This window comes from Homarus americanus, unplaced genomic scaffold, assembly GCF_018991925.1.
Source record: "Homarus americanus isolate GMGI-L3 unplaced genomic scaffold, GMGI_Hamer_2.0 scaffold42643, whole genome shotgun sequence".
NCBI lineage: Eukaryota > Metazoa > Arthropoda > Malacostraca > Decapoda > Nephropidae > Homarus > Homarus americanus.
This window is the reverse complement of record NW_024747582.1, coordinates 1,916,372-1,941,614: the sequence shown is the minus strand read 5'-3', so window position 1 is coordinate 1,941,614 and position 25,243 is coordinate 1,916,372. Positions and strand designations below refer to the sequence as shown.

The following is a 25,243-nucleotide window of genomic DNA, read 5'->3' as shown; positions in this document are numbered from 1 at the left end:
ACTGTATCCAACTACACTTAAGACTACTGTATCTGGCTACCCTGCACTTAAGACTACTGTATCTAACTACCCTGTACACTTAAGACTACTGCATCTGACTACCCTGCACTTAAGACTATTGTATCTGACTAACCTGTACACTTAAGACTACTGCATCTGACTACCCTGTACACTTAAAGACTACTGTATCTAACTACCCTGTACACTTAAGACTACTGTATCTGACTACCCTGCACCTAAGACTATTGTATCTAACTACCCTGTACACTTAAAGACTATGGTATCTAACTACGCTGTACACTTAAAGACTATGGTATCTAACTACCCTGTACACTTAAGACTACTGTATCTAACTACCCTGTACACTTAAAGACTATGGTATCTAACTACCCTGTACACTTAAAGACTATGGTATCTGACTACCCTGTACACTTAAAGACTATGGTATCTAACTACCCTGTACACTTAAGACTACTGTATCTAACTGTACCTCACTAGTTCTATACGATTCATTTCTCTATTCTGCATCTTTAATTATCAATATTTCGTTATTTTACAATCATCACATCTCACCCTTGACCACTGTATGAAACAACATTAAGTGATTCTTCAATGGACAAATGAGAAAAATGTCATTCTCTTTTGCTACATCCTCCTCACCACTGATATTGCTAGCCTCTTATAATGTAATAACAAAAGAATGGGTTTACTGCGGTCACTTTCAATCACCCAGATACATCAACGTGCGATTGACTAATTGATAACTTTAATAAAACTCGTCAATAATTTTTGAAGAGGATTTATTTATTTTTTCTCATATTCATAAAACACTTTATTTCATATCCCCTATAATAAGAAAATTTAAACTAAGGAATCAATTAATTAGATCTCCACTTATTTAATTATCGTATAGTACCATCACATGTTATAGCTACATATATAATGCTACTGTAACTTTCTTCAACACCCCTCAACTACTGTACAGTCACTCTAAAAACTATATCTACTTCAGAGGTGATCGACGAATTTCAGAATGAACACTGGGACTCTTGTTGTCTCGGTAGGGTTGTCAAAATCCTTCGTCCATATTCTCATATTTTTTCAACACAATTTTGTATACATAGTTTTTTGAGTGACTGTAAATGAATTTGTCTATCTACAGTACTGGTCTATCTACATCTACTCATCAACATTTATAAATTTTCATCAGTCATAAGGTTACATCTAATATATAATGAGAATAATACATAATAAAAACTATGAACAACACAGTTGTTAGTACATTACAGTATTTATGATGAATCAACACAACACTATAGTACAAATGGATTAATCTTTAAAAATATAGTACAATTATTCCTTGTTGTTTATCATCTTAGAACTCAGTGTTAATTATGTGGAAGGAATCTGGAACTGTCTAAATTGATGAGTGAAAGTGCGTCCCATTGGCATGACTGGCACACTGTATACTAAACCATCGGTACACAAGGAGGCAGCATGGCCGGTACTGCTCTTGACTACGCTCGCTTCCCTAACTTGTTAGTTTAGGTACCCATTTACAGCTGGGTGAACTAGGTGTGCCTGGGGTTCAAACCAATGACCCACACAATAGGAGGTGAGCGCTATTTCCTCTCGACACATCTCAAAATGTTCCCAAGCCACACTCAGTCTGTCGCACGCTTTGTATCTGACAAGTTAATTAAGTGGTGATACAAGTAGTGATAAAGATGATCAAGTACAAAAGACTGAACTGTTGGATAAACTTGAGTGTCACTTCCAGCCCCCCACCATAGTGCCTCAGGTGACACACAACAATACACTGGTGATATGTACAGTAACACCTCGATTTAATGGACAACAGTACAGTATATGGAGAATAAAGTCCGTTAAATCGAGGGTCCATTAGAAATAAAAACTCCATCTAACGACCTATAAGGAGATGAAAGTTTGATATATCGAAGGTCCATTAGAAATAATACCTCCCCTGTAGTGGATTATATATAGAGAGAGAAGTCTGTCATCTGGAGGTTTCACTGTAAAGAGCATTAAGCCTCAGGGGACATGATAAATCAAAATAAGGTGAAGAAAGGCCCAGAATGTGATCTGTAAGACGGCCCTCAGCCTTTTTTTAATACTGTACTATGGCTCAATGGGTGGCGGGGACCTGGTGAGGAGAGCTAACTTACTTCACACCACAAGCAAAGGAATTAGAAGAAAAGAAAAAAGAAGAGAATCAGTCCTGTACATTAATATTTTCTAATACAATTCTTAATTTATCTATTCAGTTTGGCACTTAGTTAAGGTAGGTTCATAGCGACCAACAACGGTATTCGCGGACCTGTCCCTCAAGAATAACAAGGATTAAGTGTACTGTACAAATCTGAGTTAAAAACTACATAACATCTAATATATATAAAACCGTATCTCACATCTGGAACTACTGTACATTACGAATACATAATACTAACCAAGAGTAAAATATTAAATCTAAATGTTAAAATAAATCTTCATAAAAAATTATACTATTTAGACATAAAATACAATACTGTTGGCATCAATACTGGTGAGCCCTCTTGTCTACATTGTTTTGATGGGTGAAATATATAGATTCCTTACTGACAGCACACCATCACCTGATATAACTATGGTAACACATCTGACACCTTACCATCACCTGATAGTTATGTTAAAATATCACCCATCTCTTGGACAGCTCTACCCTGGATGTGTCACTGTATTGTACCCAGTTTCATACTATTTAGAGCAGACGTCAATAAATCTCAGTTCTTTTGTTTTCCTCCACTTCACTACTTTTATCTCAAGTGTTTCCATTCTTATTGTTCAGTGTAACAATGTCCAAACTTGTTCAGTGTAAGAATGTCCAGGCTTAGTCAGTTTAAGAATGTCCAGGCTTGTTCAGTGTAAGAATGTCCAGGCTTGTTCAGTGTAAGAATGTCCAGGCTTGTTCAGTGTAAGAATGTCCAGGCTTGTTCAGTGTAAGAATGTCCAAACTTGTTCAGCATGCAACAGTATGCTTGGAACACATGCAAGCTTAGGAACGACAAGAGACCAATACACAGTAGAGTAATTGTGGGTTGATTTTGCCTGTTATAATTAATTTGAAATGAGAGAAGGAACTGAACCAACCAAACACCTCGGCAATTAAAACATCACACAAGTTAAAATAAACTATCCTTAAAACAGCACATCAGGGAGGAACAAACCTGATTCAAACTTTTATAACCTAACCTAACCTGATTCAAATGTTTTATATACATCCCTGCAAGAGTAGAAGAATCACACCCATATAATAATGAAGTGATGCTTTCGTGATGAGACTTGTGGCAGAGCTGTCACGTTGGGTGGGAATTGAGGCAGATCTAACTTCAGGTAGTGTGGCTATGATGCGTGCAGGAGCGCCACTACCACCCTTAATTTTCATGGGCATTACAGTCAGATGGAACCCTGTAGTAGGCAATTTCTGTCAAAAAAGAGAAATGCTTACACTTCCTGCCACTAATGGAGAAAATCAAGACTATATCTATAACCAACACTTGATCAAATTAGACTAGGTACAGTCCCCTTCACTAGTGCGTTAACAGGGGCTCGTCATATAGCCTAGGTACAGTCCCCTTCACTAGTGCGTTAACAGGGGCTCGTCATATAGCCTAGGTACAGTCCCCTTCACTAGTGCGTTAACAGGGGCTCGTCATATAGCCTAGGTACAGTCCCCTTCACTAGTGTGTTTACAGGGGCTCGTCAGGTTTTGTGCTGTGTGACAACGCAGTGTTTGTTTACATTCGACAGAAGGAAACTCGCAATAGTAAACATAATATAGACTCAAAGTATAACAATATTAAAACCCTGAGACTTGTAAACCCTGAGACTTGTGAACCCTGAGACTCGTGAACCCTGAGACTCGTGAACCCTGAGACTCGTGAACCCTGAGACTCCATCTACAAGTCCAACAAAGTGCGAGGTTTCGGATTCACAGAGATAAGATTCACAAGGTTGGGAGAGAGGAGTGACGTGATTCGTTATGGTAAAGAGCACAAATGGACAAACTTTTAAGGGCTCATGTATGTTCGGATACAGTCGAGCCAGTACATGTCCAGTACTTGTCAACAGTGTGTAACAAAGAGCCAGTACTTTTCAAGTGTTTAACAGAGTCAGTACTTGTCGACATAACAAGAGCCAGTACTTTTAAGTGTTTAACAGAGTCAGTACTTGTCAACAGTGTAACAAGAGCCAGTACTTTTCAAGTGTTTAACAGAGTCAGTACTTGTCAACAGTGTGCAAGAGCCAGTACTTGTTAACAGTGTTTAACAGAGTCAGTACTTGTCGACAGTGTGTAACAAAGAGCCAGTACTTGTCAACAGTGTTTAACAGAGTCAGTACTTGTCAACAGTGTGTAACAAAGAGCCAGTACTTTTCAACAGAGTTTAACAGAGTCAGTACTTGTCAACAGTGTGTAACAAAGAGCCAGTACTTTTCAACAGAGTTTAACAGAGTCAGTACTTGTCAACAGTGTGTAACAAAGAGCCAGTACTTTTCAAGTGTTTAACAGAGTCAGTACTTGTCGACAGTGTGTAACAAAGAGCCAGTACTTGTCAACAGTGTTTAACAGAGTCAGTACTTGTCAACAGTGTGTAACAAAGAGCCAGTACTTGTCAACAGTGTTTAACAGAGTCAATACTTGTCAAGTACATCCCCAGCAATGCTTAGGCATATATACGTTTGTCTGCACCGAAAACTACTGAAACTCAATGTTCTGTTATGTACTTTAATCAATGTCCTGTAATGTACTTAAAACCCAACAGGATAAACACTGTAATACTCTATAATGATTAAGTCAATAGAATAGTGTTGCCAATCTCATATTTATAATTAAAGAACAACAATCAAATTTATTTGTCAACTAACAACCAATTGAAAAGGTTTAATGTGTACCTCCAAAACTACAACTAATTTAACCTAACCTAACTTAACCTATCCTAAACTAACCTAACCCATCCTAACTGGTGAAGGAGAGTGGACACATACCTTTAAATTTGCAACGTTCTCCAGACCAAAGATGTTTGCCGAGCTAAATTCCACGTGTGAGGTGAACAGCGTTGATGGACCATAGTCAAGGGAGGGAGTATCCAGACCTACACCAAAGACCCGACGACCAGTGGCTGCTTCATACCCTACCAACAGCTGAGCAGCTCCGGGGCTGAAGCCTGCAACACGAGACACTTGATGATGTGTTGACTGATAATTGTTACGTGAAGGTCTATTGGAACAAGGCAAAGTACCAGCACAGATCAACACATATACAGTATATTAAATATGTTAAATTGTCAAACTGGCTGGTTAGGTTATACAAGGCTACAGTAACAGGAGTGTTATTAGTGATCATTTCCGCCACTCGTCAGCTTTCTAAGTGTTTGGGTGGTCTGTGTGTGGATGGGAAAGATATGCAATAACAATCTGGCATATCCGGCCTTTTTTTAGCTATCTAACCGGATATTTCTACCATCCAGCCAGATATCCGGCTTTTTATAATTATTGCACATAATTAATGTCTATTACTTAACTTGCTAGTTTCATTTTATGAGAGAGAGAGAAATACATTTTGCTGAATATTTCATCAGTGCTTACAGTACCTGTATTATAATACAGTTGGAATACAATTTTATAGAACACTGAATGTAAAGACAGGCACCCCAGTTCACAGCTCAGGGGACAGCTGGGTATTGAGAGTATTGGTCAAGTTGTGTAGAGGCAGAGGAGATGATTCAGGCATGTGGAGAGAATGTTATGAGAACAATTGGATCAAGAGGTGGATTGAACCTACATGTGGAGGAGAGAAGAACTAGAGGTAAGTCAAGAATAACATGTGGAGAGGCTGTAAGAAATTACATCAGAGTTAAGTTCCTGACAAGAGAGATTGCAATATGGAGAGCTGCCATCAGGTAACCTCACCTAACCCACATAAGCAAGGACAATTGTTGTAAAATAATAATGATGATGATGATGATGATTATAACTTGTACTAAAAGAGAGTGAACTTCTGACTTCTATTTAAAAAGTTTGTCTCATTTAGAATAAGCATATTTAGATACAGTCGAGGTGAAAAATTTGCACCCGCTCATAATGAAGCAGCATCGACCCCAACAGTCAAGGTAAGTCAGTTTGGAGTCTCATTCCCGCAAACTCAGTTTCAAGACGGAGCCAACTTTTTCTTCAATAAATTTCCCCAACACATTAAGAGTCCGATTATATTTAATAATTACTCTACCGTACTCAACATAATTTAACAACATTTTAGTATTTGTCAATCACCAGCATAAGTGAACATCCTCATTTAAGTTTATCAGACAAAGACGTTCCCACTAACACAAGGTGGTGCAGCGGAACCTCTATATAACGAACTTCACTCTCCACCTAATCCATTAAATGGAGGTTTCACATATAACAGACACTCGATACAATGGACTTTCATCTCTATATAGTTCATTAAATGGAGGTTTCACATCTAACAGACCCTCGATATAATAGACTTTCATCTCTATATAGTTCGTTAAATGGAGGTTTCACATCTAACAGACCCTCGATATAATGGACTTTCATCCCTATATAGTCCATTAAACAGAGGTCTACTGTACACTGCATTATCCAGTCTAATGTACAGTACACATAGTGAGTTAGTTATTTATACATTATTAAAAGCACTTCACCTACACACACATTACATCAGTAACTCACCTGGAAAAGCTAGTTTGCTTGTATCATTACCGTCTGTCCCATAATACGCCGTTCTGTTGCCAAACCTGAAAAAAGTTATTCCCCGTTAGGATTTTTCTATGGAAACAACTATCTATATATATATATATATATATATATATATATATATATATATATATATATATATATATATATATATATATATATATATATATATATATATATATATATATATATCCAACCTAACTTAACCACACCTGGGAACTAATACCTAACCTGAACTTTATTAGACCTCATGACCAGCCAGTGATCTGACAAATAGTGGGGTAATTATTCTGATCGTGACAGTCTGCTGTTTTTCATTAAAAATGGGTTTAAAAATACCCCCATTTTCACTGACTTTAATTGGGGATTGCTACTGTATTGTTATGGAAAAAAATAAAAATGGCTGAAATCATGTACTAACCTAACCTATATCTAGAAAACTAAGCATTTACACAAGAAAATGAATAGAAGTGAAATTAATCAACGTACAAAACTGTGTCTAGAAATATTGCTCATAATTACCCAAACGCTGATGGTCACGAGTCGTATATTAGCCAATGGTGAAAACAATAATATCTGCCACACTCATCTATTGTTACAATTATTCTCCTTCTTTTTACACAAGTTTTGTTAATCACATTTGTTTTCTGTTATACATAATTTATTTTTTTGTAATGACCACCCTCCTCCCCTCTCCACCCTCACTAACAACCTCCTCCCCTCTCCACCCTCACCAACCACCTCCTCCACCCTCACCACTACATCAGAAAACTTCACCATTAGCTACAGCACCATAAGCCCTCACCTGGTGCCCCATCCAGTTCTCAACAGGAGGATTACACCATCAGGAAGAGGACCGTGCTCCCCCAACCACTCCATCAGGTCATCTGTGGTCAGCTCGGCATTTGGGTCTTCCTCTACCTTTGCTTGTATGTCAATTACCACACCTGGGGAATATATAGTGTATGAGAGAGAGAGAGAGAGAATACTGGGCACCTCAGTTTATTTCATCTAAAGATTAACCGCCTTCATCAATACCAGAGAGGGTTAGATAAGGTCACCTAACCTGACCTGACCTGACCTCTGATGTTTGCTAATGAGGGTCATCCTCCATGGTCCAGTATTAGCATGATACCATGTCATCTCAACTGTCACAAACCCGTCAACTCGCATCCCCGTCAATCCAACCACTAGTAAAATGGACTTTGTGCATATCCTTAGGAGTCAACAGTCACTTGCGATGATAAATCATTAAGAGCACAAGATACTGCCCTACGATGTTATCTTTTTTATCTGATAAGTAGAGCAAATACTTGGTCACCCTGTCCCCTGGTTCTCTCACACTTGTTGTCTGTCTGTCTCATAATACAGTAAGGTGATTTAACACCCCCCTCCTTCCCTCCCTAACATTACACAGTAATAATTAACTGCCATTTTCCCTTGTTCATTTTTTTAATAAATTTCATAGAGCACAACAATTATAATGTTTTTTTTTCGAAAATGTATGGAAACATTAGCCATCAACCCGCTTTTAGTCAGTCGTCAATTGTCAAAATTTCCAAGGAAACGCCAAACTGAGAGGCTGCAAACGTGAGGTGCCAGCAGTTATAACATTACATGCAGGCCCGTCCTTTAGGGGGGGGGCAAACAGAGGCGACCGCCCGGGGCCCAGCACTAGACCCAGTAACCTCGGACACATTGCCTGTTGACTGGTTAATCTGACCTGACGGTTTACGCCACCATCGCAACCGTGACCTTACCATCCATAGTGACAGTCCCATGGCGGTTGGTGGGGGTGGGTTCCTCAGACCGCATAATCTGACTCCATATATATTTTTTCTGGGGCCCCGCACCCTCCTAGGGACGGCCCTGATTACATGACAAGTGTTATAACAACTGACACCATTTAGACAGACACAAGTGATCTGTGAGTTGATTACACACAATAAATTTGACTTAATTTTTATTTAACTTTCACCCCAAAAAAATCCGGGCCCGCAAATGTCCACCAAAGATTTGCCAAAGTAAAAAAAACTATCTGGGTAAATAAATTTCAAAAGTAACTTACCTACCAACAAAATAAATAAATACAAATAAATAATAATGGGTGTTGCAGTAAATACCTGGTCCCATGAGATGCGTGAGAGGGATCTGGTCGACAGTCCACTTTCCCTCAGCAAAGTGTGAGGGAGAGTCTAAGTGCGTACCGTAATGTTCGGAAGAGCAGAAACTATTCGTCTCATACCTGGAAAAAAGGGCATTAACGTCTTCCAACAATAAACTTATGATAATGACCTACTTAAATAAAAAATGGCCACACAAACGAACAATTTGCGAAAATGTTAACAATGACTGCCGTGCTATTTATAAATCAGTTAATCACAAAATATGAAATAATAAGCCCTAAAATAAAACAAAACCGTAGGAACCATCTCCTCCCATGGTAAAGGGCGGTATGTATTGTTATCGTTTCGGTCATGCAGCGAATTGGGGGATTTTTAAGTTGGGTTGGTTATGGCAGATATGTATGTCACATGCACTGGATTGTGTCACATTAGCTGACTGTTCCACGAGCTGGGAAAGTGTCATGTGAGCTGGGAAGTGTCACACAGCTGGGAAGTGTCGCACCAGCTGGGAAGTGTCGCACCAGCTGGGAAGTGTCACATTAGCTGACTGTCATACGAACTAAAAGTTTCATGTGAGCTGGAAAAGTGTCAAGACAGCCCATGAAGACTCAAGACAAACGGAGGTGTCAAACCAAACTGACAAGTGTTGAAACGTTACCACAAAGTCTCAAGACGTGACCACAAAGTGACAAGAAACTCACCAGTACCCACCAGGGATAGTATAGCCCCAGGCCTCTCTCTCTCTCTCTCTCACACACAAAAGGCTTGGTGCCCGGATGAGTCATGGCTTGGCTGCCCAAGTCGTAGGTTAAGTCCACATAATTATTCGCTAATCACACCTTGCACCACAACCACACCGAGTAATGTTAAGAGTGGTGGTGACATGGTGATGGTGCTGGCGCGTCTATAAAGATACTGACTCAGTGAGCAAACGTGTGTGTGTGTGTGAGAGCTAAATAGTTGTAGTGCGTTTATCAGTGAGCTATAAAACTGTAAGAACTTTATACAAGTAGATCAACATTTTCACGAGACGATATAACTCAGCAGGTATAAATCTGCTCTAAATCTTTCAATTCTAGCTAATTTATGTTTTACTTTCAAGATTTAAGTAATAATGATAAAAACCCGGCCAGAAATGCCTCACATTTTGTTTCAGGTTCAGCCGTCATGCCCGAGACTTCGTGAACACAATATTCCGAGACACATCGTTCACAAAGTAGAAAATACACTTGTACAGCAAATAAAAAAAAGTCTTATAAACCATATAATACGCCAAATAAAATGCAATGGTATAAAATCACTATGACGAGTCACAATAATAAGTATATAATAGCACACGATATAATTTTGACAAAGATTAAGTACAAATATTTATAGCCTGTCCTACCCGTTGACGGCGAGTGTTACTGTAGTGAAAAACTCGCCTTCCATAAAACCTATATTGTATTCTGGTGGTGTAAATTATTTCTATATTTTCCACCATTTTCTCACATTTCAGACATCTAATTACTTATAAGTGCAAAGTTGTATTATTATTCTAGTTAGCACCTCACCACACACGTTGCCATGTCTATTTAGTGCCAAGGCCACGCCACGCCTCTTCCGCTTGCATTATTACCTTTAATTAACTTTCTTACTTTTATTTTCTTCGCCACTGATCGGCTCGTTAGCAGCGAGGGCAGTCGGTCATATCTCTGTTACTCACTGTTGGCACGTACTATACATGAACTGGCTCCTTGATATATCTGCAACGTTTTATTTAATTTTTGTTTCCATTCATATAAAGATATTTATTCCGTACTATTGTCATACATGTTCAAACTGATTCATGTTGTGTATATTTACGGTGTAGGCAAACAGAGTGGTGGTGGTCCCAATTTGCTGTCACAGAGAACAAAGTAGTGTATTGTTGTCTTGGTCATCCAGCCCAATTTTAGGATTTTAAGTTCCCATCGTCCGAGCGCCCCGTGTGTTAGGTTAGGTTGAAATTATGTTTTTCCGGTGGTTTTTGGGGTGTTTTGAACGAGTCTGGCCTTCATTTCTATCGCAATTCACTACTTTAGGTGATTTTCCCCCACCCAAAACCATGGTTCCCCCCTCCCATTATCGTTGAATAAGAGGGTGTCGGGTAGCTAAAAAAATTTAGTGATTTGCATATCGTAGAAATATGTGAATACCCGAAACGATAATAACAAGTGTACTGTACCAGTAGCCACTGTCGGAGAAGCCTTTCCTCGCATCTACCCTCTTGTAAGGTAGGGATCCAGGCCACTGCATGGGTCCCTCAAAGATGTCATGTCCTAAATCCACGTACTTTTCACTCGCACTTCTTGCCACATTAGCCATAATAATGCAAAATAAAGCTGGAAACTTTAACATGATCAATAAGTGTGATGGTTCAGCGGAGTACAACTACCATCTTAACCGTTTAGTGTGTAGCTGATGACTGACGAATGAGGTGGCCAGGTAGGCTGCGGCAGTGTTGCCAAATGTGGCTGGTGAAAATAGGCTAGATTGACCTACAGAATCCGCTAAGCACAATGTTACGCGCGTATCCTAAACAATGTGCAAATGTTAAGTACTCACCACTTCATTCTCTAAAGACTTGGGTACTGAAGAAGAGCTTGGACGAGCTTCTGGTGCTCGTAATGTCGATGAACTGCTGCTACCATTATACCTATTTGCTTTACCACTTGTTTTGGCAGTTCATATGAATGACAATATTTTCCAACTCTTCCGAGTTCACTTTTCACTGCAATAATCCGTGGCACAGACTGTACTTGTATTCAACCGATTTCTGAGCTTTGATTTAACAATATTTTGCATTGACACTCGCATTATCAACTCCTAGTAACTTCTGTGGGTCCAGTACATCCAGGGTTGCCATTTTGGCGGTTTTCCAGCTAAATCTAGATGTTTTAATCCACCATCTAGCGGGTATATTTGCTGTCTTGCTGCTAGCGGATTTTACTGATGTCTGGCGGATTTCTAGCGGTTTTAGTTATATAATTATACTTGCATATGTATAAACAGTCAGTGGAAGGATTTCATTCTTGTGAAGTGGAATGAAGTTTCACAAACTGTCCTGTTTTGGAATGAAATACAATGAAAGACAAAGGTTGTGTCGTGAAATTTGGAGAAAACATATGCCGAAGGGCTATACTTCTGGTGCGCTCTGCCTCGTGGTAGTCTACCACACTGCTTAGTCCCTAAGCAGTGTTGCCAAATGCTGGATATTTTTTCTTCTGATCGTTATTACATAAACTTCCCTTTGAATTATGATATATATATATATATATATATGAAAGAGAGAACTCCAGGTAAACTTATATACATAACCCAAATGAAAACTTTTATTAATTTAGAAAGTAATTTTCAAAAAGACACCGATGAAATAAATTACGTAGGCATATCATTACAGACTGTTAGTCTACCGAGGTAATACTAATTTCCTTGACTCACCTATCAGTACTGTACGGGTCGTCTCCAACAGCACTGGTTATGTCATATATGAAATGAGGATACATAAATGTTTTTAATTACACCACTACATTTTGATCTTGAAGTTTGTGTCGGCTGTCAGCGATGCAATCTTACTATCAGTAAAGCAGTTTGATAGTCTGTAGATCATGCAGTCACTCCCTGCAGAACTAATGTGAATAATGAGTCTTGGGCATTTTACTGTGTTGAGCAATAATTTTTCAAATTAACGCCAATCCTTTACTAATCACAAATATTGTAAGCCCGACTTCTAGCAGGGCTGCAAGCAGACTAAATTCAGGGAACGGGGGAGGTGGGGGTCAGGGGGAGGCCGGAGGGGAAAGAAAATGCCAGGACTAAAGAATGCCACACCTCCAAACGAGGAGGGAACAGATTAGTGGCAAGCAAAACGGCATAATTCGAACTTACAGTTGCAATCAGTTATTCTCTCTGATTTGCCCTGCCATCCCGCTAAACAACCACTATTCAAATATCTAATCCCGCCAGCTACTAGATCCAATTTCCTTCCGCTAGACTTAAAGCAAAACCTGCAGATTTAGCGGGAAACCCGCTTACTTGGCAACACTTCTTGAGCAGTAAGCCCTGAAGAAGGTAAATTGGGAAAAGCCTTGGGCAGTTTGGCCAGGTGCTGCTCGCTGATTGGATATTTATACAAGAACAGTCAAACACAGACCAGGAATATTTTACACTTGTAAATAACCGACACTCTTTGTATGTATATGGAAACAAAGGTTACGCGGTCAATTGAACCCGTGAAGGTCCGCGTAAACCGAGAAGCGTAATCCGAGAAACTAGTAAACGAAATAACAGAACATATGGGAATAATTGAAATAGAGACTGGGCCGACTCCCAAACTCCACTTTTTCCGACACAATACGTACCTTGTAGTAAAAATAACATCATAATTTTATGGTGGTATTGCTACATACACATAATATCAAAATAAAAAACTAGAAATCTAAAGGTGTTTAACACTTACGTTAGTAGAAGAGATGGGTCGGCACACGTGGATGGCGGCTGGTTCCGAGGCAGAGGGCAGATTAGTGGCCCTCCGGTGAATCACTATCACTATTCACAGAGGTTTGCAGGGCCTCCCAGACAAACCCCTCAAAGTCCATATCTTCACTGTCACTATCACTGACTTGGGCTGGCTGTGGTTCTGGTGGGCTGCGGGCGAAGAAGTCCTTAATACTATGTTGAGGACTAGCATTGATGTTGTCGAGATAGATCTGGATATACGGCTCCATAACTTTCGACAGAAGGTTATTAGACATTTCATACCGATGCTTGTCTGGGTCGTTGTCAAGGATGAGCTTAATTTTCTCCCCCAACTCGATGATTTTCTTCGCATAATCATGGCTTGGTCCAGGTAATTCAAGGTTTTTCTGGGGTGGTGGGGCTTCAGTGGAAGCCATTGTGAGGGGAATAGAGGGCACAACTGTATATGCGGACTGAGAACAATGAGACTGGCCCGGCTAGGTCAGCGACTTCTGGTGGCAGGGCACGTCATGTTACATTAGACCAATCACAGCTAGCGGCAGAGGGAATGCGTGGGTGGTAAGGATGCGTGGCCCAATCACAGTCCGATGCGTCATATGACGTCAACGATAACGTAAGAGCGACCAAATGCGCACCCCTCACCGCTTCCCGCGTATGGTCAAGAATGGACAGCATGAGTAAAAAATGGCGCAGCGTTTCTGGACCTCTCCAGCCGCTTGCCACGTAAATGATGAAATTTACCGCGTAATTAAAACAAATCATTCTGGCAAGGCACCGCGTAAATGACCAAACGCATAAACAAAAACCGCGTAAATCCAGAATACTTGTATACGGTATACCTTATATGATATTTGTTACTTTCTCCAACTGACAATTTCTGGCAGTGTAATATACAGTAGCTTGCTGCTAAATCATTCAGCTTCAGGTATACAGTAATGTAATGTATTCATATATGCCTCATAACTTATAGTTTTAAATATAAGTATACAGTTGTATATACAGTACACATGTTTGGAAAGATAATTCGTTCCTCCACATCTTATATTGAAACATATTTCCTCATTCAGGTGACCAGTTCTGTGAAAATCCTTATTTAATAAAAACTTTTACCTAATTTTTTTAATTTTTTCCTTATAAACTTAACACTGTATTCACTAAAAAACAACACAGTTAACAAGACGCTGACAGTAATTCAGTCTTAGAGGTGGTAACACTGTTCATAGCCTCAGCTGTCATGGTGGTGATCACGGCCAAGACGTGCTGGTGTGAATCTGGCGTCTTTCTACTAATTATGTCTGGGATTATACCGGTACCTTGTACTGTACAGTATTTCTCAAAACCTAGGGTCATATTATACAAGAGCTATATGAAAAGCTCACAATTATTTAACAACAAGATCAGGGATCAAACTACATGAGATCAGTTTATGCACGAGTAAATACGGTAATAACAACTTGGGCTACAGTCATAAAGTTTGCTCAAGTGGTTTTAAGTTGATGTATTCAAGTGTCACATTACTCTTCTGCTGAACTGATTCAAAAATTTATTTAATTCTATTTTTTTCATGCACAAGTAAATGGCGCCTGAGATAGTTCTTCATGGAAAAATGTTTCCCACATTCATCACATTTAAAGTTTTTAACACCAAAGTGAACAGCCTCAATATGTCTCTTGAGATGACTATTTTGTGAAAAATGTTTCCCACATTCATCACATTTAAAGTTTTTAACACCAAAGTGAACAGCCTCAATATGTCTCTTGAGAGTACTCTTCTCTGAAAAATGTTTCCCACATTCATCACATTTAAAAATTTTAACACCACAGTGAACACCAAGAATATGGGCCTTGAGAGTACCCTTCTCTGAAAAACGTTTCCCACATTCATCACATTTAAAGTTTTTAACACCACAGTGAACAGACTCAATATGGGTCTTGAGCTGACTATTTTGTGAAAAATGTTTCCCACATTCATCACATTTGAAGTTTTTAACACCACGGTGAACAGCAAGAATATGGGTCTTGAGAGAATCATTTACTGAAAAATGTTTCCCACATTCATCACATTTAAAGTTTTTAACACCACTGTGTGCAATTATGTGTTTCCTCAGAGAATTCTTCCAGGGAAATGACTTTCCACATTCCTCACAGGAGTATGTTGTTTTCCCACTGGACATAGTGTACACGGCGTCAAATTTGGTCCCGAGATGTGGCGTCACAATGTCTGAAACATGAAGTTTAACCTTAGATAATATTCCCACCACAAGTACACTACTGTACATTTGTTATTTTTAACAAACAAAGAGAGAGATCAGACAAGTGTCACTGTCAAATCTATTCACCAAGGCATCCTCTTCCTGAAGGCTGAAGTGATTGAGGTTATACCACAGAAGAAAAACACTGAGGTAGGGAGTTGCACAGAGTGCCAGTACACAATACATGGTCCTCACAGGGTGCTTGGTGGTGGCACTATTGAGTCAGCACAATGACTGTGGACAAACAATTCTGTACAGGTGACTCAGCCCTTCACTCTCACTTCCCCAGTCTCATACTCAAGGAGATGAAAAGGTAGTCATGACAGTTAAAAGGCTAAGTCATCAAATTCTTGTTATCTTATTCAATGGACCAATTCATCATCCTCAATAGTTTAAGTCATCATGCTAAAGATATACTTACTCAATGGGATATTGTTGTCCTCATACTAAACATATCTTACTCAACTGGTTAATTCATCATACTGTACTCCACAGGTTAAGGAAGTGTTGTAAAGTTCTTGTTATGGAATATATACTTGAATGATATTTTAAAGTCTCCCTAAACACCATAATTAAACAGATAACAAAACTCTTACCTTTTCCTGTAGTACAAGAGAGAAGATGTCCATTAGTGACTCAATCCTCGTGACTGTCTGGAGTGTAGAGGAAGGACAGAGCATTAGTTAACAATTATGATGTTCTGGCAGTGATGTACAGTATATAAAATATAAGGGGTAAATCACTCAAAACAAATTACTGTAATTTAAGTGCCAAGTTATGTTCTCAACAGCCAAACGTAACAATTAAACATAAGAACATAAGAATAGAGGAAACTGCAGCGGGCCTATTGGCCCATACTGGGCAGTCCCGTTTACACCCAACCCCTATTGCTCATATGAGCATCCAACCTATGTTTGAAGCAATTCAGCGTATTCGAGTTAATGATGATATTTGGTAATTTGTTCCATTCATCCACTACTCTGTTTCCAAACCAGTGTTTACCTATTTCACGCCTAAATCTAAATTTGTCTAATTTAAAACCATTGTTACGAGTTCGCTCCTGGTTGGATAGTTTGAGTACCTTTGTAATGTCCCCTTTGTTTAGCTCTGCCTTCCACTTATACACCTCTATCAGGTCGCCCCTCGCTCTACGTCTCTTGAGGGAGTGCAAATTAAGATGCTTTAACCTGTCTCTATACTCAAGGTTCCTAATGCCCGGGATTAGTCTTGTCATTCTCCTCTGAATTCTTTCCAAGGATTCTATATCCATTCTGTAATACGGTGACCAGAACTGAACCTGTGATCTTTGTTAATCACACCTGTTTGTTAATGTTAATCCGTCGTCATGTTAACCTTAACCTTGTATTGTGTTGTTAATATCACCACGACACCTGTTACACACCTGTCTCTTGCCTCTTATACTTGTTACCGTCACCACGACACCTGTTAAACACCTGCTTCTAACCCAGCTATATATCAACACCACAACTACCACCACCACCACCACCATACTACACCATCACCACCACCATACTACACCATCACCACCATACCACACCACCACCATACTACACCATCACCACCATACCACACCACCTCTTGACATGACCCCCCCCCCTACCACATCCCCTCTTTGGTAATCTAGGGATGAAATGTACCCAAATGTAGCAAAATGTAGCCGCACTGTAGTCAAATAATGGTCCTACATGAATAAATCGGACTGCTAATCACTTCTCGACTAGTATTTGGTGTCAGTCACAAAAAATTGGAAAACTTACTTTCATCTGAGTTAGGTTAGGTTAGGTTAGGTTGGGTACATGCACTTGATCTATTAACTCAGATTAAATTAAGTTTACCAATTTTTTGTGACTTCGTGACACCAAATACTAGTCGAGGTTAGGTTAGGTTCGGTATATGCACTCGATCTATTAACTCAAATTAAATTAAGTTTTCCATTTTTTTTTACTTTGTGACACCAAATACTAGCCGAGAAGTGATTGGTAACCCGATTTATTCATGTAGGACCATTATTTGATTCATTGAGGCTACATTTGGGTAATTAGTCGGACCCGTAAAGAACCTCTCCATATACTTTACACTGTATAGTATTTTAAGTCATATTCCTCTAATAATAAGTCAACTGAACGAGTATCATCACTTTTTGAATAAATTTCTCATCCAACTTCGCTACCAGTGATGTCTAATGACGCCATGAGTACTGAGAATAAAGTATATCCCAACAGCACAAAACACAAGGTTGAAATTATTACTCAGCACACATAATACTTACAGGGTTCTTCTCTTTTCTACGCGTCCCTTCTATACAATACATCTTCTTTTTCTCCTGTTCTTTACCTTTAAGCCATCTTGTTATCTTTACTGGTTCTCTTCACTAATTACCGTTAATAAAAGGGTCCTTGTTCCTGTGTTGACAACTTGACACTAAACCTTTTCTTTCATTAAATACTACATCAATACATTTACATTATGGTTTTGTTGTTGTAATTAATTTTGTTTTTCTATAAAAGTAAATAATATTTTTTTTTACTGTAGGTCATAATTATTTAATGTGTGTTTCTTAGGTTATCAGTATGTTTCTTCTGCCCATATAATTGCCCTCGTTACTTCCAGGTTTTATTGTTTACAAGCTATTTAGAACATTCTGGGTAATCATTCTTTACTTTATAAAGAAAAGGATAGAAATATAATACGCATTTTAAAGCTTTATTCCGTTCTAGTTTCTTATCTGATGCAAGAATTATTTTATTTAACATTCGTGGTCTTGGTTTAACATGTTCGTGGTGATGACTCAACATTGTTTGCCACTTTGTTGTTGTTGTTGTGATGTCCTGCGAGTGTGAATCGTTTCCTTGATATTAGTTTATTATTAGGTAATGGCGGGTTATTGCGGTTTTATGGATGTTTTTAGCGAGTATTGTTGGTTTTAGTGTTATAATTTTAGGTAGACTAACAGTTACATGCAGCATAGACACAGATATACAAGTAAATAGTTATTGACATGTTGCTAGGGACGTAAGATATATAAATAATTACCTATAGTTTTCCAGTACACGATCCTACAGTTCCTCTATACTGTACTCTTGGTGTGTCTGTTCTTCCCTTTCTAAGGTTGGTAATCCTGGAGATGGCTACCACCAGAAGGCATTGTTTAATTTCGTAATTTTTTCCACATGTTCTTATCATTATAGTATTATGAAAAAGGCAACATTTACTCCAACCTGACCTAACTAATCCAAGAAACTTACCTAACATCCTAGCCGGGGGGGAGGACATTAAAGAAAGTACTTATTCGGCTATTATTTTACTTTAGGACACAGCGAGTCCGAAAGTTATAAACTACTGAAATATCTAGATCTCCCTATTGTGAGCATTTTGAACCCATTTATACCAACCGGAAATGGAAAATAACTACACAGTTGAATTTAATTGATTTTACGTAATTTTTCAGTCTTCGTCTCTGAGGAGATGTTATCGGCGTGAAACACAGTTAATTATGGATCACGCATGCGCAATATTGATTGATGTCATCGAGTCGTGACCAATGATGTATCAATACCATCCTGTGATTAAATTTTTTTTTATCCAATCACATTTGAATTTTTCAAAGCAGCCTGGGTGCAGATTTGAAATTCAGTGACCAGTCTGATAATGGCCGTGGTTGAGGTTGGGTGTCAATGGTGCTCCTACGATTATTTCAAGTTTATTGCCGAGTTTTACAAGAAAGACGAGCATTCTATCCAATTCTTACGTAATCACAGTGTTCTCTCTACGTCTGTTGAGTGCCTGCACTGCAAATTCCCTTGTAAATATAGAAAGGACAAGAACCAGTGGTTTTGTAATCGTTCAAGGAGGTATGCAAAGAGTAAGAAAAGGAATATTTGTCAATACATTATCTTCCACTTCTAACTAAGGTATTGTACTTTCGGACATGGCGCGCCCCAAAGTTTTAAACTACTGAAACAATTAGGTTAAGTTAGGTTAGTTTAAGCTAGGCCTACCAGGGTTCCGGAAGCAGAGCCCCTGGCTAGGGGTAAGGTTAGGTTTTGTTAGGTTACATGATTCGTTTTCTTCCCCACCCAAAAACACCGATTTCCCAGGCTCTCCCCCCATTATTGTTGGGGGGGCCACAAAAACTATAAATTTCCGACAAAAATGAAGGTCAGATTCGTTTAAAACACACCAAAATACACTGGAAAAACATATTGGTCAACCCCGAGGTACTCAAGCCCTACAATAAAAATTTACCCTTATTTTGATATCCGGTACAAATGAAAGCAACTGTGTTGAAGCGTCTTGGTGTAATTTAAATTTTTTGTGGACATGAGACTACGCTCAGACCGAACAGGTTGGTTGAGAACAAACTGAAGACGACAATACGCTGATTCGGTAGATTTTGGGAGGAGTATTAACAGTTAATAATTTATTTCTTCATGTATAAAGCTCATAGAGACATCACTTTAGTGTCGTGATCAATTTTACCCCCACAGTTTCCCTCATCCTTCAAGACCTGCCCACTATAGGTGATCTACAAAAATAACAATACCTCTGCCAGTTTTGAGATACTGTTTTCATTAAGTGAAAAAGAATTTTATCTAAAGTCGATGGTTAACCGACACTTGACCCAGTCCTGTTTTACCCAAGTGACGCACAATTTAGTAATTTCATCCATCTGTTAATAATATCTAGTACAGGAGGTCTCTACAGCTGGTGATTTTAATCTTTACAGACCAAAATGAATCGTGGGAAAATATTGTTTGGTAAGATTGGGCTGAACCTGGCTAGCACGACCACCACAGCAGTGCCGTCCCCACCACCGGCCAGGGAGGATGATGAGGGAAGCACCGCTACTGACACCACCACTGACACCACCGCTGACACCACTGTTGTCACTGGGTTTGGAGTATTTGGGAAGATGCAGCCAGAAAAGAACAAAGAAGATGGTAAAAGAGTCACTAGAAGTTTAAACTCCCCAGTATAATTGGAGATTAAACTCCCTAACCTAAACTAACCTAATATAACTTAACCTAATCATCCATAGAAGTTTTATTTTCATTGTGTTTTATCTTGCAAGACGACCAAACAATTGCTGTACCTTGATGATGTCGTGGGTTATTCTACTGTACCATGAACAAATACAGCCAACAGTACTGTACCCATTGTTCAGTGTACAAAGAGAAAAACCCAGTCCTTGAAACCAAACAGAAATCATTGACTTGTGAGGTTTTTAAAATGGAACACAAAGTAATGGCCACTGTTTGAAGGTTAATACAGTACCTGCAGCTACCTGAAATACAACATACTGTAGTTCCTTTCTTCAAAACTGTATTTGTCTTCTTCAATTGATAATTTTTAAGTGACAGTACAAGTGTTAATTTTGTTATCCACAGATGAGATGGCAACCACAATGGGATTCTCTGGTTTTGGTAAGAAGGCGAGGGACTTTGATATTGACAAGCTTGTGGTGGAGACGCGTGAAACTGCCATCGACAAGAACAGAGAAAACATTGGTGTGTAAACATTCCACACAAAATACACGGTATCTCGGACAACTGTGTACACACACACACAGAGCCTTACAGAATTTGATGAAGTCTTATTTTACTTCAGCAATATTGTCCTGACTTGTAGGGGATAAACATTCGGAAAAGTTTGTAAGGCGGAGTGTGTACATACTAGAGACTGCCGTAGAAGTTGTTTAATTAGATCATCTGCCATTGACATCACTAGATTGACTGAGAAAGATTATTTGTACAGTAACTTATCTTTCAATATTTATTATCTTAATTTAAACTCATAATGTTGCTGTCTATATTTAGTTGGTTAGGTTAGCATTAGGGTGTTCAGTCTTTAGGTTTGGCCAATAGTTTATATCCCTCCATATCCTCTGTAGGTCTCCTAACTTAAGTCAATGATAATCGTGTGCATTTAAAAATTACACATACAGTATCTAAAATAGAAAAAAGTACAGTACTTAGTTTACAGTATAGTCTGCATTTACGCGGTCAATTGAACCCGTGGAGGTCCGCGTAAAACGAGAAACGCGTAAATGAAATAACAGAACATATGGGATTAATTGAAATAGAGACTCTGCCGACTCCCAAACTCCACTTTTTCCGACACAATATGTACCTTGTAATAAAAATAACATCATAATTTTATGATGGTATTGACACACACATAATATCTAAATAAAAAACTGCACTACTGTACAAATATAAAAGCGTTTAACACTTACGTTAGTTGAAGAGATGGGTCGGCACACGTGGATGGCGGCTGGTTCCGAGGCAGAGGGCAAATTAGTGGCCCTCCGGTGAATCACTATCACTATTCACAGAGGTTTGCAGGGCCTCCCAGACAAACCCCTCAAACTCCATATCCTCACTGTCACTATCACTGACTTGGGTTGGCTGTGGTGGGTTGCGGGCAAAGAAATCCGTAATACTACGTTGAGGACTAGCATTGATGTTGTCGTGATACATCTGGACATACGGCTCCATAATTTTCGACAGAAGGTTATTAGGCACTTCATACCGATGCTCAACTGTCTTTGTCAAGGATGAGCTTGATTTTCTCCCCCCAACTCGATGACTTCCTTCACATAACCATGGCTTGGTCCAGGTAGTTCAAGGTTTTTCTGGGGTGGTGGGGGTGCAGCGGAAGCCATTGTGAGGGGAATAGCAGGCATAAGAGAGAACTGTATACGCGGAGACTGAGAACATTGAGACTGGCCCGGCTAGGTCAGTGACTTCTTCCCTCTGGTGGCAGGGCACGTCATGTTACATTAGACCAATCACAGCTAGCGGCGGAGGGAGGTAAGGATGCGTGGCCCAATCACAGTCCGATATATCATATGACGTCAGCGATGACTTAAGAGCGACCTAATGCTCACCCTCCAGGCGCCGCTTCCCGCGTAAATGATGGAATGAACCGCGTAACTTAAAATTTTCATTCTGGCAAGGTGCCGCGAAAATGACCAAACGCGTAAACCAAATCCGCGTAAATGCAGACTATACTGTATATGAATACCTTATACTGTACTTATAAAAACTAGCTATTCCTATTGTAGTAGACAGATTTAGTACGTACAGCTCCTATTAAACTAGATACAGTAGCTATATTCTATCGTAATTAGAGAAAGATTATAATGTTTTTTACCTGTACAATACTGTATTATGTTTCAGAAAAATTGAAACTTCAGTCACAGATGGAGGCAGAGAAATGTGATAAGTTGGGGGAATTATTACCTCAAACGTCGTCCTCTCGGTCCACGACACACAGCGACGACGACGACTTCATAGGGCCGCCGCTTCCTCCAAGTTTACCTGAAGTGAGCGAAGAAGAAAGCGACGAGGAAGACGAGTACACGATACCCGTCCGTCACGAACTGATCTTGGAGCACGGCACGAAGACGGTCACGGGGTTGGCCGTCGACCCGTCCGGGACGAGGCTGGTCAGCGGAGGTCTGGACTACGATGTGAGGTACTGGGACTTCCAGGGGATGGACCAGACACGAGAGGCTTTTAGGTCCTTTTGTCCCGCTGACGGCTATCCCATCAACAGCGTGGAGTACAGCTGCACGGGAGACAAGGTGTTGGTGGTGCCGGGCTCCCAGCAGGCCAAGGTCTACGACAGGGACGGCATAGAATTGTTTGAGTGCGTCGGCGGTGACATGTACTTGCACGACATGGCAAAAACAAAAGGGCACATTGCTGGGTTAACCTGTGGAGTTTGGCATCCCAAGGATAAGGAAGAATTCATGACCTCCGGGAGAGACGGAACGTGTCGTCTGTGGCACACTAGTCGACCTCATTGTCAGAAGAACGTCATCAAGGCTCGGGCGTCCAATGGTCTGAAGACCGTCCCCACCACTAGTGCCTTCAGTAAGGACGGGCTGTTGGTGGCCTGTGCCTGCGATGACGGCTCCATACAGATGTGGGATCACCGCAAGAATTTTGTTAACGTGACCATAAATATAAAGAACGCCCACGCCAGAGGAACTGATACATCGGGATTGACTTTTGCTTACGACAACAAAGGTTTTGCCACGAGAGGGGGAGATGACACTCTAAAATTGTGGGACATCCGCAACACCAAACAGGCCGTCCACACCGCTAAAGATCTGTTTAATAGATTTGGTATGACTGACTGTGTGTTCAGTCCTAATGACCAAATTGTTGTAACTGGAACTTCTTTAAACAGAGGAGAAACGTCCGGTAAGTTAATGATGTATAACCGAAACACTTGGGAAGTAGTCCGAGAGCTTCACGTTGGACCGAGTCACGTCGTGAAAATAATCTGGCATCCTAGACTGAACCAGATCATGCTCGGCTGTGGTGACGGCAAAGTGCGACTCCTTTACGAACCGAAGGTCTCACACAACGGAGCCATTCTGGTGGCCGGGAAACACAAGAAGCGCAGTAAACAAGCCGAGGTCGTGGTGTCCCAGCAAGTCATCACGCCTCACGCTCTACCCATGTTCCGGGAAGAGAGACATAAGTCCACCCGTAAGTTGGAAGAACGCGACAGAAAGGATCCGGTGAAGTCGCGTCAGCCAGACCTGCCAGTCGGCAAGGCGGGCTCGGGGGGTCGCGTCTCAGCCGGGGGATCAACGCTGTCCTCGTACATCATCAGGAACATGGGTCTGCGTAACAAGGTGCACGAGGAGGGAGACCCGAGGGAAGCTCTACTCAAGTACGCCAAAGATGCAGAAGAAAACCCTTACTGGGTCACCCCTGCGTACACCAAGAATCAGCCCAAACCTGTGTTTCAGGAGAAGGAAATACCAGAGGAAGAAGAAGAAACTGATGAACCAGACACAAAAAAACCTAAAACAGAGTAAAACATTGGAGTTTCTTTTTTGTTTTATGCCATTAAATGTACAAACTTATGAAAAATGTGTATTTATAATGACTGTATTGCAGTGCTTTTAATAAAGTGTGAGAGTGGAGGATATTTCCCCGTGTTTAACCTTTGACATCTCTCTAAACACACTTGACCTCCACTACACATCTGTACAGTATTGTTCCCTTACTGTAACATTTTTCTACACTCTGAGGCCCCCTAATAGAGATGGATAAATAATGAAGAAAATAGATAGAAATACGAGTAAAAATTAAGACAGCGAGAACAGCACACTAACACCCCTCCCTCCATTATTAATTTTGCCAATAGCTACGTGGCCGACCCAGCTGCCATACTCTACACTCCTAAACCGCAAGACTCGTCTTCAGTCCTGAGCCAGGCAAGGTTAGTGGGATACTGTCTGGTAAAAAGTTCCTCAATGGCCACATGTGAGGTGAAGCCCCTTACCAATATGGCTTACCTCACCTGGTGGGTTATTTTGGGAGCACAAGATGGTGGTGGGTGTAAATTTGATTTCCAGGACAATTTGTTGCAAAGTTCACAGCATTACAAGAGCTGTGACAGTATACTACAGTACAGGTGGACAAACTAGTATAACCTGGATTACTTATTAGTGTCAGGGAATTTACAAGTACTGTAGTATGTTAGGATCTTTTTATTTACTGTACCAGCAAGTTAATATGGCTATGAAAGTGATCTATCTCTGGTA

General features: G+C 40.0%; 3 protein-coding genes across 8 annotated transcripts; 1 reads left to right on the top strand and 2 right to left on the bottom strand.

The window, feature by feature from the left end:
- Positions 1 to 783: 783 nt before the first annotated feature.
- LOC121879691 (isatin hydrolase-like) lies at positions 784 to 12,152 on the bottom strand. Of its 3 annotated transcripts, none has more exons than XM_042386421.1 (6): positions 11,487 to 12,152; positions 8,898 to 9,019; positions 7,580 to 7,721; positions 6,751 to 6,815; positions 5,044 to 5,222; positions 784 to 3,481 (listed from the first exon to the last, which is right to left on the bottom strand). In XM_042386421.1, exons 1-6 carry the CDS (start codon positions 11,492 to 11,494, stop codon positions 3,269 to 3,271), a joined length of 729 nt encoding a protein of 242 aa, XP_042242355.1. In that variant the 5' UTR covers positions 11,495 to 12,152; the 3' UTR covers positions 784 to 3,268. The 3 variants fall into 3 exon arrangements, with proteins under 3 accessions (XP_042242355.1, XP_042242353.1, XP_042242354.1); XM_042386419.1 differs by lacking the exon at positions 11,487 to 12,152 and adding an exon at positions 11,107 to 11,466; XM_042386420.1 differs by lacking the exon at positions 11,487 to 12,152 and adding an exon at positions 9,612 to 11,039.
- A 2,340-nt stretch (positions 12,153 to 14,492) lies between these two features.
- On the bottom strand, positions 14,493 to 18,437 carry LOC121879702 (zinc finger protein 665-like). 4 transcript variants are annotated; one of them, XM_042386436.1, is made up of 3 exons: positions 17,942 to 18,437; positions 16,248 to 16,304; positions 14,493 to 15,620 (listed from the first exon to the last, which is right to left on the bottom strand). In XM_042386436.1, the coding sequence occupies exon 3, from the start codon at positions 15,571 to 15,573 to the stop codon at positions 14,944 to 14,946; it is 630 nt and encodes a 209-aa protein (XP_042242370.1). In that variant the 5' UTR covers positions 15,574 to 15,620; positions 16,248 to 16,304; positions 17,942 to 18,437; the 3' UTR covers positions 14,493 to 14,943. The 4 variants fall into 4 exon arrangements, with proteins under 4 accessions (XP_042242370.1, XP_042242371.1, XP_042242372.1 ...); XM_042386437.1 differs by having other exon boundaries at positions 18,007 to 18,437; XM_042386438.1 differs by having other exon boundaries at positions 18,052 to 18,437.
- Positions 18,414 to 24,624, top strand: LOC121879701 (WD repeat-containing protein 70-like). Its single transcript, XM_042386435.1, has 4 exons — positions 18,414 to 18,542; positions 20,399 to 20,612; positions 21,060 to 21,179; positions 22,854 to 24,624. Exons 2-4 carry the CDS (start codon positions 20,405 to 20,407, stop codon positions 24,509 to 24,511), a joined length of 1,986 nt encoding a protein of 661 aa, XP_042242369.1. The 5' UTR covers positions 18,414 to 18,542; positions 20,399 to 20,404; the 3' UTR covers positions 24,512 to 24,624.
- Positions 24,625 to 25,243: the final 619 nt, after the last annotated feature.